The sequence below is a fragment of the Ipomoea nil genome, unplaced genomic scaffold, assembly GCF_001879475.1.
Source record: "Ipomoea nil cultivar Tokyo-kokei standard unplaced genomic scaffold, Asagao_1.1 scaffold1129, whole genome shotgun sequence".
NCBI lineage: Eukaryota > Viridiplantae > Streptophyta > Magnoliopsida > Solanales > Convolvulaceae > Ipomoea > Ipomoea nil.
The window spans coordinates 167,821-183,490 of record NW_017617557.1 but is presented as its reverse complement, the minus strand read 5'-3'; the positions used below and the strand labels follow the sequence as shown (position 1 = coordinate 183,490).

At 35.0% G+C, this 15,670-nt stretch overlaps 1 protein-coding gene across 2 annotated transcripts; it reads left to right on the top strand.

Moving 5' to 3' along the window:
• The first annotated feature begins 1,681 nt into the window (after positions 1 to 1,681).
• On the top strand, positions 1,682 to 15,404 carry LOC109183523 (altered inheritance rate of mitochondria protein 25). 2 transcript variants are annotated; one of them, XM_019333619.1, is made up of 14 exons: positions 1,685 to 1,967; positions 3,976 to 4,071; positions 4,500 to 4,565; positions 5,392 to 5,997; positions 6,748 to 6,834; positions 7,781 to 7,822; positions 7,927 to 7,971; positions 10,726 to 10,791; positions 10,943 to 10,999; positions 11,118 to 11,179; positions 12,451 to 12,571; positions 13,013 to 13,084; positions 13,171 to 13,277; positions 15,059 to 15,404. In XM_019333619.1, exons 4-14 carry the CDS (start codon positions 5,401 to 5,403, stop codon positions 15,087 to 15,089), a joined length of 1,287 nt encoding a protein of 428 aa, XP_019189164.1. In that variant the 5' UTR covers positions 1,685 to 1,967; positions 3,976 to 4,071; positions 4,500 to 4,565; positions 5,392 to 5,400; the 3' UTR covers positions 15,090 to 15,404. The 2 variants fall into 2 exon arrangements, with proteins under 2 accessions (XP_019189165.1, XP_019189164.1); XM_019333620.1 differs by lacking the exons at positions 3,976 to 4,071; positions 4,500 to 4,565 and having other exon boundaries at positions 1,682 to 1,967.
• Positions 15,405 to 15,670: the final 266 nt, after the last annotated feature.

Below are 15,670 nucleotides of genomic sequence, written 5' to 3'. Positions count from 1 at the left end.
TTTTTATTTTTTATGGAGGACCAAAATTGTCCAACGCCTAATAAGTCTAGGACTAAAAAAGGAATTAGCTCAAATAATTATTATGAAAAATTCTCTTTTATGACATAGCCATAAATCATAAGATAGCAAATTGTGACACACAAACAATCGTCACATAATAGTCATAGCATTCACCATACAATGTGTGGAATGATGATTTCTAAAAAGCTTATCACAATATTTTATGTTTCAATCATGCACAAATTGGATGTAAAGACATATAACATATTCTAGCTCAATTATGCAAAAATGACAGCTTATATGAAAGTATGACTAATACCAAAATTAATATATGACTAGTGCACAAAATAATCATTTGTACATAATAGTCTAATATAACATGAATATATATATATATATATATATATATAGGGAAGGGATCATGTGCATTTTCTTCTTCCCGTGCGGATGTGCGTTGGATTAATGTGCGTGAGCTTTATACTTAATGTGCTTGAGATTTGTACTCAATGTGCCTGAGATTTGTACTTAATGTGCGTCATGTTAATATGTGTGAGTTTTGTACTTAATGTGCCTGAGTATTGTGTTTAATGTGCGTGAGATTTGTGCTTAATGTGCGTGCGTATTTCAGAATTACGAGCTCAGAAGGAAGCAGAACAGAAACTCACGCACATTAACGCCCAAGCTTCTTGTTACTTCTTCCTTCAATTTGGCCATAGATTCTGGATTATCAGCTACCTTCAGTGCAGTTGAATGTTTATATAAATGACGTACGCACAATAAAATTTGCACAACAGCTAAGTGTGGATTTCTGTTGTATTATTCTCATAATTTTTAACCACCATAGCTCGCCTCCGCATCATTATCATCAGGGAGGGTCAAATGGCTACTGGGGATGGGGAAGAAGCTGACATGAATATTTTCTGTTGCATTTTACACATTCACGCACATTATGTACAAATCTCAGGCACATTAAGCACAACACTCACGCACATTGAGTACAAATCTCACGCATATTAATCCACCGCACAACCGTACGGGAAGCATTCACCGCACGGGAACCTTTCACTATATATATATATATATATATATATATATATATATATATATATATATATATTAATCAAAATAATTTAAAAAAAAAAACATTCTATCATATTAAAATAAGAGAGGGCAATCCTCATATGGAGTACAGTCGAAACTTCGATATGATTTTTCAATAATTCATTCTAACTATTGTCACGATCACGACCCTTTGGATTTTTATTATGATATGACATACCATTTATTAGAACCGTCAAAACGGTCTTAGGCTGCCGGACTAACCTGCCCGCACTGCCAAAAAGGGACTTTTGAGCCCGCCCCGTCTAACCCCCGGCTAGATGGGGCAGGCTGACTCGCTTATTAAAAAAACGCTAGTACGCTGTAGCCTGTAGGCCTGTAGTCTGTACGCGACCGAGACCTAAAATCCTAAATCACCTATTCACCTAATCAGTAATCGAAACTCAAAACCTGATCAAAATATTTTTCCCTTTCGCTCTCACTCCTCAAGTTCTCAGCCGACGGCCCAGTCTTCCGTATCTTACTAACTTATTATTGTGTATTTGTGTTACTGTCAGTGTGTTTTTTTCCAGTGTATTTTTTCCCAGAGTATGTATATATGATCAGAGGTGGACCTGCCATGGCTGCCCCCGCTGTCCAAAATTATTCAGCCCCAAAGCTGTTATATATATAATTTTTTTTTTAATTTCATTTGTTTCATTGCCTGCTGCGATGCGAGGAGAGCTGAAGCCTGAAGCCTGAAGCCTGACGCCACCGCAAGTCTCCTAGTTCCGTCTGACCGTCTCTCCTCTTCTCTCCCATGACCGTGAGTTCCATCTGCTCTCAGCCTCCGTGAGCTCCCTGATTTCCGACGCCACTACCAGCGCCAACACCCACGATTGACGACTCCGCTGCCTCGCAACTGCCAGGTTCAACTCCGATCCCTTCTCATTCAATATCCTTTGTTCAAATGTTCAATACTTCAATTTGTTTGCTTAATTCTACTCTGCTCATTGCCCATGTTCACTTAATTTTGCATTTTGCCCTAAATCCTAATTTGCCTTAATTATTGAATTGGTTTTTGAATTGCTAAATCCTAATTGGCATCCTAATTTGTTAAATTTGTTAAATTCTAAATTCCTAATCTGCCCATGTTTAATTTGTTAAATTATAATTTGCCCTAAATCCTAATTTGGTTATTTTATGTTTGCCCTAAATTAATCTGTTAATGATTAAGCAATAATGTTATAATGATTCTGTAATTCTGTAAATATATGCTTGTTGCTTAATCATTAAGACTTTGAACCAATCCATTTGATGGGGCTTCTCATCTAAATAATTTTGGGCACTTTTGTTTTTGTTTTTGGCACTTCGAACTATTCCCAAGTGATTTAGTGATACTGTGTTGCCAATTTGGGTTTTGCCATTCAGAGGTTAGGGATTGAAAAACAAAACCAACCAAGCAGTATGGTTAGTTAAGATGGATGAGTGATTTAAGCATTTATTAATCTGTTAATGATTAAGCAATATGCTTAATGATTCTGTTATTTCTGTTAATGATTTACGCAATTGGATGAGCGATGATTTATTAAATGATTTCTTAGTGCCGTATGTTGAAAAAAGATATTTTTGATCAAGTTTCAAATGAAGCAGTTCTGCAACGATTTCAAAATATGAAAGAGCGTAGAGGAAAATGTTATCCCGTAGTTCATCATAAACCTTGTATTGTAATCTAGAATGTATTTTGTATTTTAACTATCTTATTTGTATTTGAATCTTGTATTTGAACATTTTTGAATTTATTTTCCATTTGCTTCTTTGCCCCCACTGAAGAAAAATCCTGGGTCCGCCACTGTATATGATTATTTGTATATTAATATTACTGATTTACTGTCAATGTATTGTGTATTACAGACTTATTGTGTATAGACTGAATTAGTATTACTGACATAGTTAAACAAAAAAAAAAGTTGGCGAGCCCCGCAGGCCTAGGGCGGGGGGGGGGGGGGGGGAGGGGGATCTGACCATCCTTAGGCCCGCATTTTGGCAGGCTTTTTAGCCCGCCTCGCCACAAAGGCGGGCCCCACCCCGCTAGCCCGCATTGAAAGCTCTACCATTCACTTCAAGGAATGGGATTGAACCAATGGGACGTGCCTAGTGGTTTTTCATCAACAACTCATTATTTTGTTCAGCCACAAGAAGGCATGAAATCAATTGAAAATATTTTGTAAAACCTTTCTCTCTATATTGTTGTTTAAGCACCTATTGGATGCATGAAAGTATAGAAGGTTTTCTCGAACATATCCTCATCAATAAAATTTTTTTCATATAATAATAACTGAGAGCTAATTTTGAACATAGTAGAATTATATTTGCTCAGGTTTTGAAATCTTACAATCGCAAGTAAAGCCAGTCGTAATGGGCTTTCGGGAGAATTAATGTCCTCTGATCATCCTATCTTTCTTTTAAATTTTACCAGAGTTCAGAGGGTTCTTTCACGGTGAGATATTCATCTTTTAACTCTTGGTCAAGATGATTGTGAATGAAAACCATTGCCTTAGCCTGATCTTGCATCAGGGCATTATTATCATCTTTGATAGTATCACCGAGACCCTTTGCATTCAAATGCATTTCAGCATCCAATAATCACGAAAGGTAATTTTTTTTTCAAATATGTCAAGTCCCACAAACTCAAGATTTGTAAGGTTAGACGTATTTGTAATATTGGATAAAATATTATAAAATATATAAAAAAGCTTACCTATATAATAGTTGAATCTGAGACTTTGTGCTGATAACGTGTTGTGAATAAGAATAATAAGAATAAGAAGAATAATATATAATAACAATAACAATAATAACTGAAATTCGGAGTATTATAGCTGAAGGAAGAAGAATTGATTATCTTAATTTTTGGTGATTTCTTGTGACAAAAAGGTGGAATTGCCCACCCAGGCGCTCCCATACCTCGGCCCGACAGTTTGTGGAAGGGTACTTTTGCTCACTGCGCACAAGGAGCCTCTTAATTTTCAGGTACTGATGAGACTTGATTATTAGTCTTTTGTGACAAATTTCACCCCTGCGATCAATTGAGCTACCCATGCAAACCATTTTTGGGATCATTTCTACAATGAGGGATGAGGGGTATCTATAGGATCAAAATAAAAATAAATAAATACGGAGTACTATTTATACAACAAATGACATTTTAAGTGTCTGGTCTAGCCAAACTGGTTTATCTTACGCCCTATAGTCTAGAGGGCGCGTGTTCGATTCCCTACTCCCTAAGTCTGGATCGTGGAGAAAAAACTCACATTTTATTCTACGAAAGATGCCATCGCTTTTGCAAATTTCATTCCATTTTTTTTCCATCATCTTGATCGATGGTCGATACGTAAATTTTCTTTCAATTTATACGGACTGAAATCTCGCATTTCTTCGCCTTCTTCTCCGGTGGGCAGGAACACAACACTCTCAAATCTCAGACTCCGACACTAAGAAAACCTCACTCGGCGTTCCCCTTATCGGTGAGTGATTACACGATAAACCTTGTCTTTGGATACCTTTGTTTTGTTCTTTGACATACCAGTTTGGCACCGTTTTTTCCAATTTTTTGTTTCACCTTCATGCATACTTCGGTAAAATTAGTGATATTCAGGGAAGTGTGGCATACTTTAATTTGATGCAGTGATTTTATGAACTAAGTTTAAAATTAGAACTTCAGATGACTAACTTTTTGTTTTTATGGAAAACATATGAGAAAAATCTATCTTTTGATGCTGATTTCTTGACTTCTTGTTAATAGTTTTATAATTTTTCACCATTTATTTTCGGAGAATGTGGTTCACTACTCCATGAAATTATGATATATGAGTGTTTGTGATTTTCCATGAGTATATTGTAACTATCTTCTTGATTATACATTATTTCAAAATCATTGCATTCTTTTGATATGATAACATAATTTGAGAAGTCTTTGAACCTGGTTGATAATAGTGGTCCTGTGATTATGTTCAAAACAAATACAGAATATTTATTGCTTGTTAATTTCTCCATACAAGCTTGTGTAATTTGTTGTATTTTTAGATTTTTAGATGTATATTTATGTGCTTGTGTGTGTGTATGTTAAGTATTCTGCACCTGTATATGCTTGCAAACTGATGCAATTTTATTGTATTCAGGTCATAGAATCCATGATAATTTGAACATTATCTGCTTCCATCTTGCTGTGCAGAAAGTGTTTAATGACATTATCTTCAATGGCTTATATGAACATTTTGGGTTCTGAGTTTGTTTTGAACGTTGCTATATTCTACCTCAATTAATTATGGCATTGTATGTGTCTTATAACAGTTTTCTCAAATGAGCTGGAGGCAGCATGTGCGTTGTTTAGCCAGAAAATACAAGTCATCACAATGTTTGATGGCTAACAAGCAAATGAATGGGATTCTGGTTGTTGAAGAGAATCCTTTCTTTTGTTTGAAACTGCATAGAGGATATGCATCATCAATGTTGCCTTCTCAAACTGATCCAAGAAACATATATCTTTCCAAATCATTGAACTCTGGAAGAAACATGCTACCAATGGTTAAGCTGTCCGGTCCTGTTGTGAGAAATATCCAAGGCCTGCAGCATCCTCTAATGATCGTATCTCGTCAATTTGGCCAGAGTGCACAAAATGATCCTGATTTGAGCAGAGATTTTTTTGTACAGCTTTGGGTTGCAGATAGAAAGATGAAGCAGTCTGGTGTAAAACGAAGACCAAGAAGTCATAGATCTTTGAACGATGGTGAGTCGGGGTCTGATAGCCAATTCCTTTCCAAATTTCCATCCGGAAGACATTTCTCTGGTGCTTCTGCTGCAGAGGAAAAATCCTTTCAAGAAGCAAAGCCAAATCTTAGACAACCACCGCCTAGCCAATCTGTGACGGGTATTCTGCAACCTTCATCACCTGAGGAGGTAAGGTTACCTTGTCTCCTCTCTCCCTGGATTTAAAAAGAACAAAGCTGTCATCCTGTGATCAGATTTTATATGTTTGGTACACTTTATATTGTTGTAATTAGATGAGTAGAAACATAACAAACCTTGGACTTCTCTCTTCATTTTCAATGTATTTCTTAAGTGCTTTGTATTAGGTCATGTTTTGTCTCTTATTTACTATATATATACTTTCTGAACAGTGTAAGTAGGGCTGTTTGGTCTGTAATATTCACTTTGAAAATTATGGATCGTTCTATGATTTCTTCTGTAATGTAAAGTCTAAACATGCTTCTGATAGAATTATTTCCTTTCACTTATAATCTTTGATTCTTGGTCTTTTTATTGATGAAACTTATTTTCTGTCCTCAATCTTTTCAAACTTCACCTTTTTTATGCACTCTTGAATTATAGGGGTGGCAGAGAAACTTGATATTACTTTCGCTTATGGATGTTTAATCATAAAAATATATGAAGCAGTTGTTGATAGTGGGAAGCCCATGGGAGGAATAGGTTGGTGATGATAGTTTTGAAGTCTTAGATATGAATGTGGGAATCTGGTAATTGATAGTTAAAGATTTTAAGTCAAATGTTTAAGCACTCCATCCATGATGGGAGTTCAATTATAAACAACATGGTATCGATGTACTAACTAAATAATTTTAACCATCCTGCATTTTATTATTTGAAATTCTTTGGAAATGACCTGCCTTTCCCTTTTTCTTCTTTCAGGCTATGGTTGCTCCTCTTCTTGCTAGATCCAACTTGCTGATTACTAGAGATATAGAATGGGCAAATCTTGTTCTTGGCTTTGAGCAAGTAAGTTCTAAAATTAATTGATTGAATTGCCTTGAGTATCTTAGATTATTTGGTTTATAGGAAAGATTTCTCTAATTTTGGACTTGAAAACTCTTAGCATGCTTTGGTTAATGTTATTATCTTATTCGATAAAGAATTTCAAATCAAAGACACATCGACAAAAGGGAGGGAACATGTGTTACTTTGCTGAGTTTCTGGCTATGTTGTGCTTTTAAAAATAATTATTGTTGAAATCCTATTTTCATACCAAAGCTTCATATTATTAGAGCTTCTATATGCTCCCTGCTCATCATTTTGATGATGACTATGTTGCAATATGGAAAGGAGAGGAGAATATAATGGGATAACTCTAACCCTCTAAGCCCTTCAAATCTTTCAAAGATACTTTCTCAAGGTACATTGATGGTTCTACCAATCAAGTTATGTATAAATTGTATATAACTTTGATCAAAGAAGTGCAGAACCGATATAGTATATGCATTTCCTATCAATGTCTATCTGTAGATTTCAAATATTAAGTTCCAATGCATCTGATCAAAGTCTCCCCTCCCTTTAAATCAACCTTAAATGAACCATTTTATCTGCAATCAAATTTACATTCAGGTTTGGCTAGCTTCCATGAAGGTATTTGTAAGTTCGCCAATTCCTCCTGAAAAGTATAAATGATTGAGGCACTTTATTCAATAGTCATTTTGTGGGCAAATTATGGGGCTGGTTATTGATACTATGACCTCCTACCTAAAGTCATAGGCTAATGCTACTTGACTATAAGGTCTTTGGCAAATTATTTCGCTTTATAGTCATACCACTTCTTTACTTTCTCAAAGTCCTATGCTTTCCAGCTTTTACAAGGCTGACTTTGTCCTTCTCCAACTTGTATTCTCCTGCATCATATTGATATTTGTTCTGAAGAGGATGTAATCATTGTATGGCCTCTTAATTGCAGGAAAACCGATATGCTATTGTAGATGTATGCTACCCACAATCGGTATGTACATTATTATCATTTTATTGCTTCGATGCATTAGTTTTTGTTTAGACAAAATGCCTTTCATAACAATTTACTTTCCCACTCTGGAATTGTCGTTTCAGCCTGCAGGTTATATCCGTGAAAAGAGTAATTTGCTTGCAAGACAGGTATACTTTTTTTTTTTTGGTTTTCTCTCTATAAAGTCCATACATGTAGCTTTTGTTGAAATTGTAGGTTTTATTGTTTATTTGTTCAAGTTGGAGGTTTTATTCTTTCCTTACAACCAGAAATTTTATAGCTACTTACTACTTGCCAGTTGCCACGAGCTTTATTTTGTCCAACTATCCAAGCTTATGGATAAGAAATAATGAGTTCAAAGATCTTGCGGGTGGCTGAGATCCACTGTCCCCCATTATGTCAGAAGTATTTCTGTTAATCTAGTAGTAGCCTAACATGAGAGATACATAGGAGAGTGGCTCCTTTTTTGTACAAAATGTGAATTTTGAGATTGACTCAAGTTACCCTACGACTCACTAGTTCACAGCATTTATCTTTTTTTTAGGAAATCTTCTTTTATTAAGTTCTCACAGTTCTTGCCTTTTTATAAACTCCACATTTTATTGTTATTTGAGAAATGAACTTAAATACATCAAAATGCTTGTTGAATTTTATCTTATGGAGAAAAAGGACTACATAGGGGCAACACAGCAACAAATAGACATTTTTTATATGCCAACTTTTATGATTTCTATGCTCTACTGCACTAGAGTTGTATCAAAGCATTTTAAAACCATCTTATTATTTCTTAAAATAAATACTTGATTGGAAGGAATTTGTTATGGTCTATGTCATGGGCAGAAGAAGGTATAGGAAATTAGGAAGAAGTGAAAGCCTCACTTCAAGGTTGGGTTTGCGTGAGACCCAAAACTTCCTTAGTCTCCTACTCTCATTTTGGGATTTAAAACTCCTGCTTGTCATTAATCCAATGAATTCTCCCCTTTTATAAAAGGGTAAATACAAGACTCCAATAACTAATAATGACTTTAAGACTAGATAACTAATTAAGACAAAAACTTCTAATTGAATCAAATAACTAGAACACCTAAACAACTAAGACAACCAACTATTAAGCAATTCTAATCTAACTAAAATATCTAATAAATAGTTGATAAAAATATTGTTGCCTTCTTGCATCATATCCATGTACCCAACCCGCGTCATTACACCCCTCCAAGGCATCAGGCTTGTCCTCAAGCTTGAAGACTAGTAACCTCTTGTATTATGTAGCTAAGACTTCCCATAATCAAATGGGGTCACTGAAAGAATTGCAGATGGTAAAGCCACAATTAGCTTGTGAAGGATCATTTGATGAGCCAACAACGGTGATGAGATGGACCCAAATCCTAGGTGTTCTTTGAGTGAGTTATTTGTAGCCCAATCCTGACCAGTAGCATATAGCACAACCATGGAATGAGATGCGGTGGTGGAGTGGTGAAATAACCGCTCTGTGCGCTAGACAATTTTTGGAAAGGACACATCGTTAGTTTTTGGAAAATCAGCAACCCTCCATGTTGAATTATCACCCACATGAGGTTGATCGGCCAAAACACTGGCTTGCATTGGCGCTATCTCAAGATATGGGTGATCAATAATTGTGGAGGATGAATCATCCATGCTGAGTGAAATAACATCACCCTTTGCTTGCTGAATTTTTGAGGAAGTTGGTGTATTGATTTTTGGTGTTTTGTCTTGGCCCTTGAGGAATTTACTTATCGACTGCTTTAGTTTGCTATCATCTTCACCTAATTCTCCGAGACGTATGCAGTACTCTTTCATTACTCATTCACTGATTCTTTAAGAGCTTTGAGTTCCGGATGTCCAAAAGTGTGTTGCCCATGACACCGGCAACGGAACCAAATGTTATGTGGTCTACATCACGGGCAGGAGAAGGAATAGGAAGATGTGTTTTGCCACACTTCAAGGCTGGGTTTGCTTGAGATTCAAAACTCCCTTAGTCCCCTTTTGGGATTTAAAATTCTGCTTGCCATTAATCCAATGAGTTCTCCCCTTTTTTATAATAGAGAAAATACAAGACTCCAATAATTAATAATCACTTTAAGACTAGATAACTGTTAAGACAAAGACTACTAATTGAATCAAAATAATAGGAACACCTAAAAGACTATGACAACTAACTTTTAAGCAATTTTAATTTTACTAGAACATCTAATAAATAATTGATGAAAATATTGTTGCCTTCTTGCATTATATCCATGCCCCTAGCCCCCATCAACTCATTCGAATATTGGTTCTTTGAGAGCTTTGAATTCCGAATTGTCCGAAAGTGAGCTGCCCATGATGCAGGCAACGGAACCAAATGTCACGGTCTATGTCACGTGCAGAAGAATGAATATGAAGAAGTGTTTTGCTACACTTAAAGGTTGGGTTTGGTTGAGACTCTAAACTCCCTCAGTCCCTTTTTTGGGATTCTGCTTCCCATTAATCCAATGAATTCTCCCTTTTTATAATAGGGAATATACAAGACTCGAATAACTAATAATCACTTCAAGAGTAGATAACTAATTAAGACAAAGACTTCTAATTGTATCAAATTAGTAGAACACCTAAAAGACTAAGACAACTAACTATTAAGTAATTTTTTTTTTGAGAGGAACTATTAAGTAATTTTAATCTTACTAAAACATCTAATGAATAATTGATGAAAATATTGTTGCCTTCCTGCATCATATCCATGTCCCCAGCCCGCATCAGAACTTCATCATATCCTTGACTACTCCTAGTACTTTTCTCTCGTGATGCCAAACTGGGCAACTAAGAATGCTGCATTTTTGTTATCAGCACAGTGCTTTACTGTTTTGAATCTTCTCTTTAAAAGAATTGATTATTTTGCTACTATGCAGTTGCTTCGCCTAAGACGGCCTTTTGTGGCTTATATAACTGATGGTCTGGGTAATGAGCTTTTCAGGGTATGAATTTCAAGTACCTTTTTCTACATATTTGAACTATCAGGAACTGTAATGTGCTTCTATTTTAGGGTGTTTCATGCACACATTACAAGTATCTATATATCTAAATGCTTGACTTTTGTGATTTACCTTGCATTCTGGTTACAATCAGGTACGAAGGCCCTTTTGGTGGATCACCAGCTCAATTTATGCTGAGATAAATGGAAAAGTATGTTATTTGCGCTCCTTAGTAAAAAATGGCTTTGTTCTATCTCCTACACTCATCAACATTTTCTTGATAGTGTTGTATATAAGTAGTTTTTATGTCACTAGATATCTGCTTTCAGGAAATAGGAGTAGTCCACAGAAGATGGCATCTCTGGAGAAGAATTTATGATCTGTATTTGGGGTAATATCTTTTTCCTCTGAATGTGATTATCTGAAACCAACATTTCCTGGAATTGAACTTTAGCTGTCACGTTCAGAAATTGATTGATAGATTTATTGATATCTTTCACCAGTGATAGCCCCCTATGAGTTACCAGTCGTAGACTTTGCAATTAAGCAGGCATTTAATCTGCAGAAGGCGTTTATGAATGATTTCCTCTTTGCCATAGAATAGGCTGATGTTGCTTAAGATATCACGTGTCTGTTTGATGAAGCTTATTTATTCAGATATTGGGATTATGGATTAAATAATTGACTTTTAGCACTTGTCAACAAATATGAACTATAGATTGCATAACATATTTTATGAGTCATATAAGTCATAAACTATCATTGCAGTCCATAATCATAAGTTTTATGAAACTACAAAAGTACAAATGGTGAAATGCATCAGTTTTTGCTGCTTAAATTAGTGTTTTAAAGTTTAATTAAGTTTACTGAATTTAAGGGAAAATTATTTGGATATACCTTGATCAAAGGACAAGGCATGCACATGAATTTCTGCGTTACACTGTTGATTGATGTTTAATATAGAACATGTGATTCATTAAGCAATAATAATTATACATAGTAACTGGTAAGAGTTTAAATCACATATTTTATGTTATTTTTTAAGGAATATATTTAACATAGTTCTTTATAGGATATCAAGCTATATGCTATGAGAGGGAAGATCAGTTTTTTACTGTCTTATTTGATTTTTTTCCTGTTAGTGCTGGAAGATCACTCTAAAGCATAGAAAAATGCAATTTGTCTCTTAAGTGGAGTCAAAATGGTCTGAAACAAATATGGACTGCAGATCTGTAACTTTTTCTGAGATATTTCAACTTTTAATACAAGCACACCATTAGATAACTCTCGATTCATAGATTTTTGCCCAATTATTGATTTTTTTCGGGCCTCACTATATGCATAATATTAATGGTTCTGGTGCTTAATAGTGTTGAAGTAAGAAATTCAGTGTAGCAAATTTCTAATGCTGATCTCTTTCAACTTATTTAGACAATGTTAATCCAAATGCCAAATCTGGTGATCTATTTCAAATTTGTGACAGGACCATATTTCAGGATTTAAGCATCATGGGCATGAAAAAGAAAAGTCTACACTTTTAGTTGCATTGTGCTTGTTTTTCACTTCCTGGATGTCCGATGTTGACTCCAGCTAATTTTAATTAATTGTTATCATTTCATCAAACTTATCCAAATAATGAAAAGATTTTCTATTGTGTTGCAGTAACGACCAATTTGCTGTGGTTGAGAATCCTGGCTTTTGGAACTGGACTTTTACATTAAAGGACATTGATGGGAAAGTGCTGGCTCAGATAGATCGTGACTGGAGGGGATTTGGTTTTGAGGTTAGTCTTTAGTTTTAGTGGTATACTTCATTTAGCAAATTTGAATATTGACTTCTCCTGTTATGTATTTATTTATGTTTTATCCCTAAATGGCTTTGGTTGAAACCTTTCAAATATGTATCATCATCATTTTATTTTATTTCTCTGTTTTTATAACAGTTACATAAATAGCTTTCTCTTTATCATTCTTGAGCCTTGACTTGGTGGTTGATGGTTTTTCCTCCACAGCCACCAAGGTATGAGAACTGGTACTAACATGTAAAAGCTTCACATTTGCTTCGTTTAACTATGAAGAAACATCTCTTATGATCGTCTATTTAATAATTAAAATACATTTCTTAGTTGCATGCTTTACAGTACTTTAACTTGACTTCTTACTCAACCCTCTCTAAAGAAATAAAGAAGTATGAATGCCTGTTACTTATAATCTGTATATTGCAGATTTTTACTGATGCTGGCCAGTATGTGATCCAATTTGGTAAAGCTGATTCCAGTATTGCTCCAGTTGGAGGGGTAAACCATCTTATGAAGATTCATAGGTTAGTAAGATTATTGTTTTTATTCTTCTTCTAAACTATGTTTTTTACTCTCCCATGTAGATCCAAGAGTTAGATGTAGTTCGTCCACTAACCCTCTCTGAGCGAGCAGTAGCTGTTGCACTTGCTATATCACTTGATAATGATTACTTCTCAAGACATGGAGGCTGGTAAGAAATTTGTTGCTCTTTTCTTTCTGTTAATACTTGAATTGCTTGCCTTAGCACATTGTAGGCCTAGCATTGCTTTGGAAGAAATGTACTGTTGCACGAAATATATGCTGATAACTGAGAACAACGGCTAAAATGAATCAATCCCAAAACAGAACTTTAAAACTTGATTTTATTGAAGTTTGATTCTTGCGCTCAAATTTCAGGATTAGACTATTACAAGTTAAGGATTTTACTTGAATTCTTCAAAATGGCTCATGTTTTGTAATATATGTGTGTGTGTACATATAAAATGAGAGAGAGGGAGAGATATTCACCTGTTGGCTATTGGGAGGCAACCCTGACTTAAGCTTAAGGGATCAATCCCCAGTTCATACATTTTTGAGTTTGAGGTGTACTAGTCCCTTTATTGAGGGTTTTTTAGGCTTCTTGATTAAGGGGTTTATGTATTAGTTTCCTTTTTGAGTTGATGTAGAAAAATTGTGATTATATTATATTATTCATTGACTCAGTGTTGAGTTGAGGTGTATTAGTCCCTTTAAAATTGTAAATTGTAATAACTGTATCATCGTACTCATCATTTCGAGCAATACATGTGTGCGTATTACCTATAAATTGATACAAATTGAATTTGGGTTAGAAATGTGATACTACCTTGAATTGCTCAGTCTAAGCTTACCTTTGGACATCTGCTTTCTTTATTTCGTATGAGTTATTAGACCATTTTTAAGGACAGCAGGTCAAATGGAATTAATTATATCAGATTGCAAATCCTAGAATAACACTTTGATTCCATCCTTGTCATCAAGGAGTGGTGACTGGTGAGAACTTTAATCAATAAAATGTCATAATATTGAGGGGCCTTGATAACCGTGTATTGAAGGAGCCTTTAATTTGAGTCTGGATATATACAGTTTTTCCTTGGGCCTAACTTGAAGCAAATTGAGATTGGGGTCGAACCTGAAATGTCCGAGTCAAATCTACATAACAATCTCTACAAGCATTCCAAAACATTGATAGTGTTTGAGTTGATTTAATTTCATTGAAGCCCTATAGAGAGAGAACATAGCTCATATATGGTGATTGCATGTTGTCTACATCTAAACACTTAGCCATTTATCTTACTGACCTAACTCTGCCTTATTCCTTTGATTTACGACACTTAGTCATATTTCTTCAATATACTTGTTAAAAGAAGTGCTTCTTCATCCTACCCAAATTGTGCCATATCTTTTATTACTCAAATGTTATTTCAAATTTGGATCTTGAGTGAGGTAACTAATTTCTTCATTTACAAGGTTATGAATTTCTTATCTATCAATTTTTCTTAGTAAGTTGCATTTGGAACTTTAGTATAGGAAGTACATCTATATTCCTTCTGTACTCGATTTTTCTCTATTTACCTTTCCCTCCCAAAAAGCTTGGTTACATGTGCCTCTGTTTCTTTTGGAATCTGGAACTACCTTGCTTGCTTGGCCTTCAATACATGAGCGACAACACAGCACATGGAGTCAAGATTTTGAATGGTGACTAGAATGATTAGGAAATAATGAGATATCTGGTTGCTGGTAGTTTGATTGCTTATCTAACATTCCTTGTCCTTTCAACTCTAGAAAGTGGTTTCTGGGTGCATTCTTCTTCACTTGTAATGCTTTCTTGTTAATTTAAATTGAAGGGACAAAAGAAAAAAAGTGCAGTGTTCAGAAATTAATAAATTGTGCCTGTTTAAATATATTTTTGTGTGAGAAAATGCTTTACTAACTGTCTCGAATTGATGGCAGGGGAATTCCATTTGTTGAAGTTGGTGAATGAACCATATTCTGCTATTGCTTGCAAGTCATCTGCTTAAGGTGAGGATTAAAGTATGCAAAAACGGGTGTATGTTCAACAAATTCTGTACAGTAATATAAAGACGCTTCTATCTCCTAACCATGGTGTACTGAATAGCAAATCTATACTACGTTTGAGTCGCAAGTCCTGCCAAATTAAAGTGAAGTTTGAAGTCAGGTAAATACACTTGGATAACACTCTTAACTGCTGCAAATGATAAGGTCTTATTGATTGAATTGATTATGGACTGTTGTCATATCACAATGGAAGTTATTGATCTAATTATCTTCAAGCCTCTATATTTTTGTCCAAACGAAAAATTCTCGAAAAAATAGTTAGGATTGGCTCGTCTTATAACACCAGGTCAAACATACGAAGTTGTGTTGGTATGGAAAGTCTATTGACCTTAACAAGCCAAGAACTTGCCAATAATTAGTTAATTTGCCGAGGCATATTCTTGGTTGGGTAGCTATTTCAACTTGTACAAATATGAAACCTTAATCTGATGGAATTGAATATTGGCTCATGTTTGTTTTTAATCACTTGTTCTTAAGAGAGGTCAG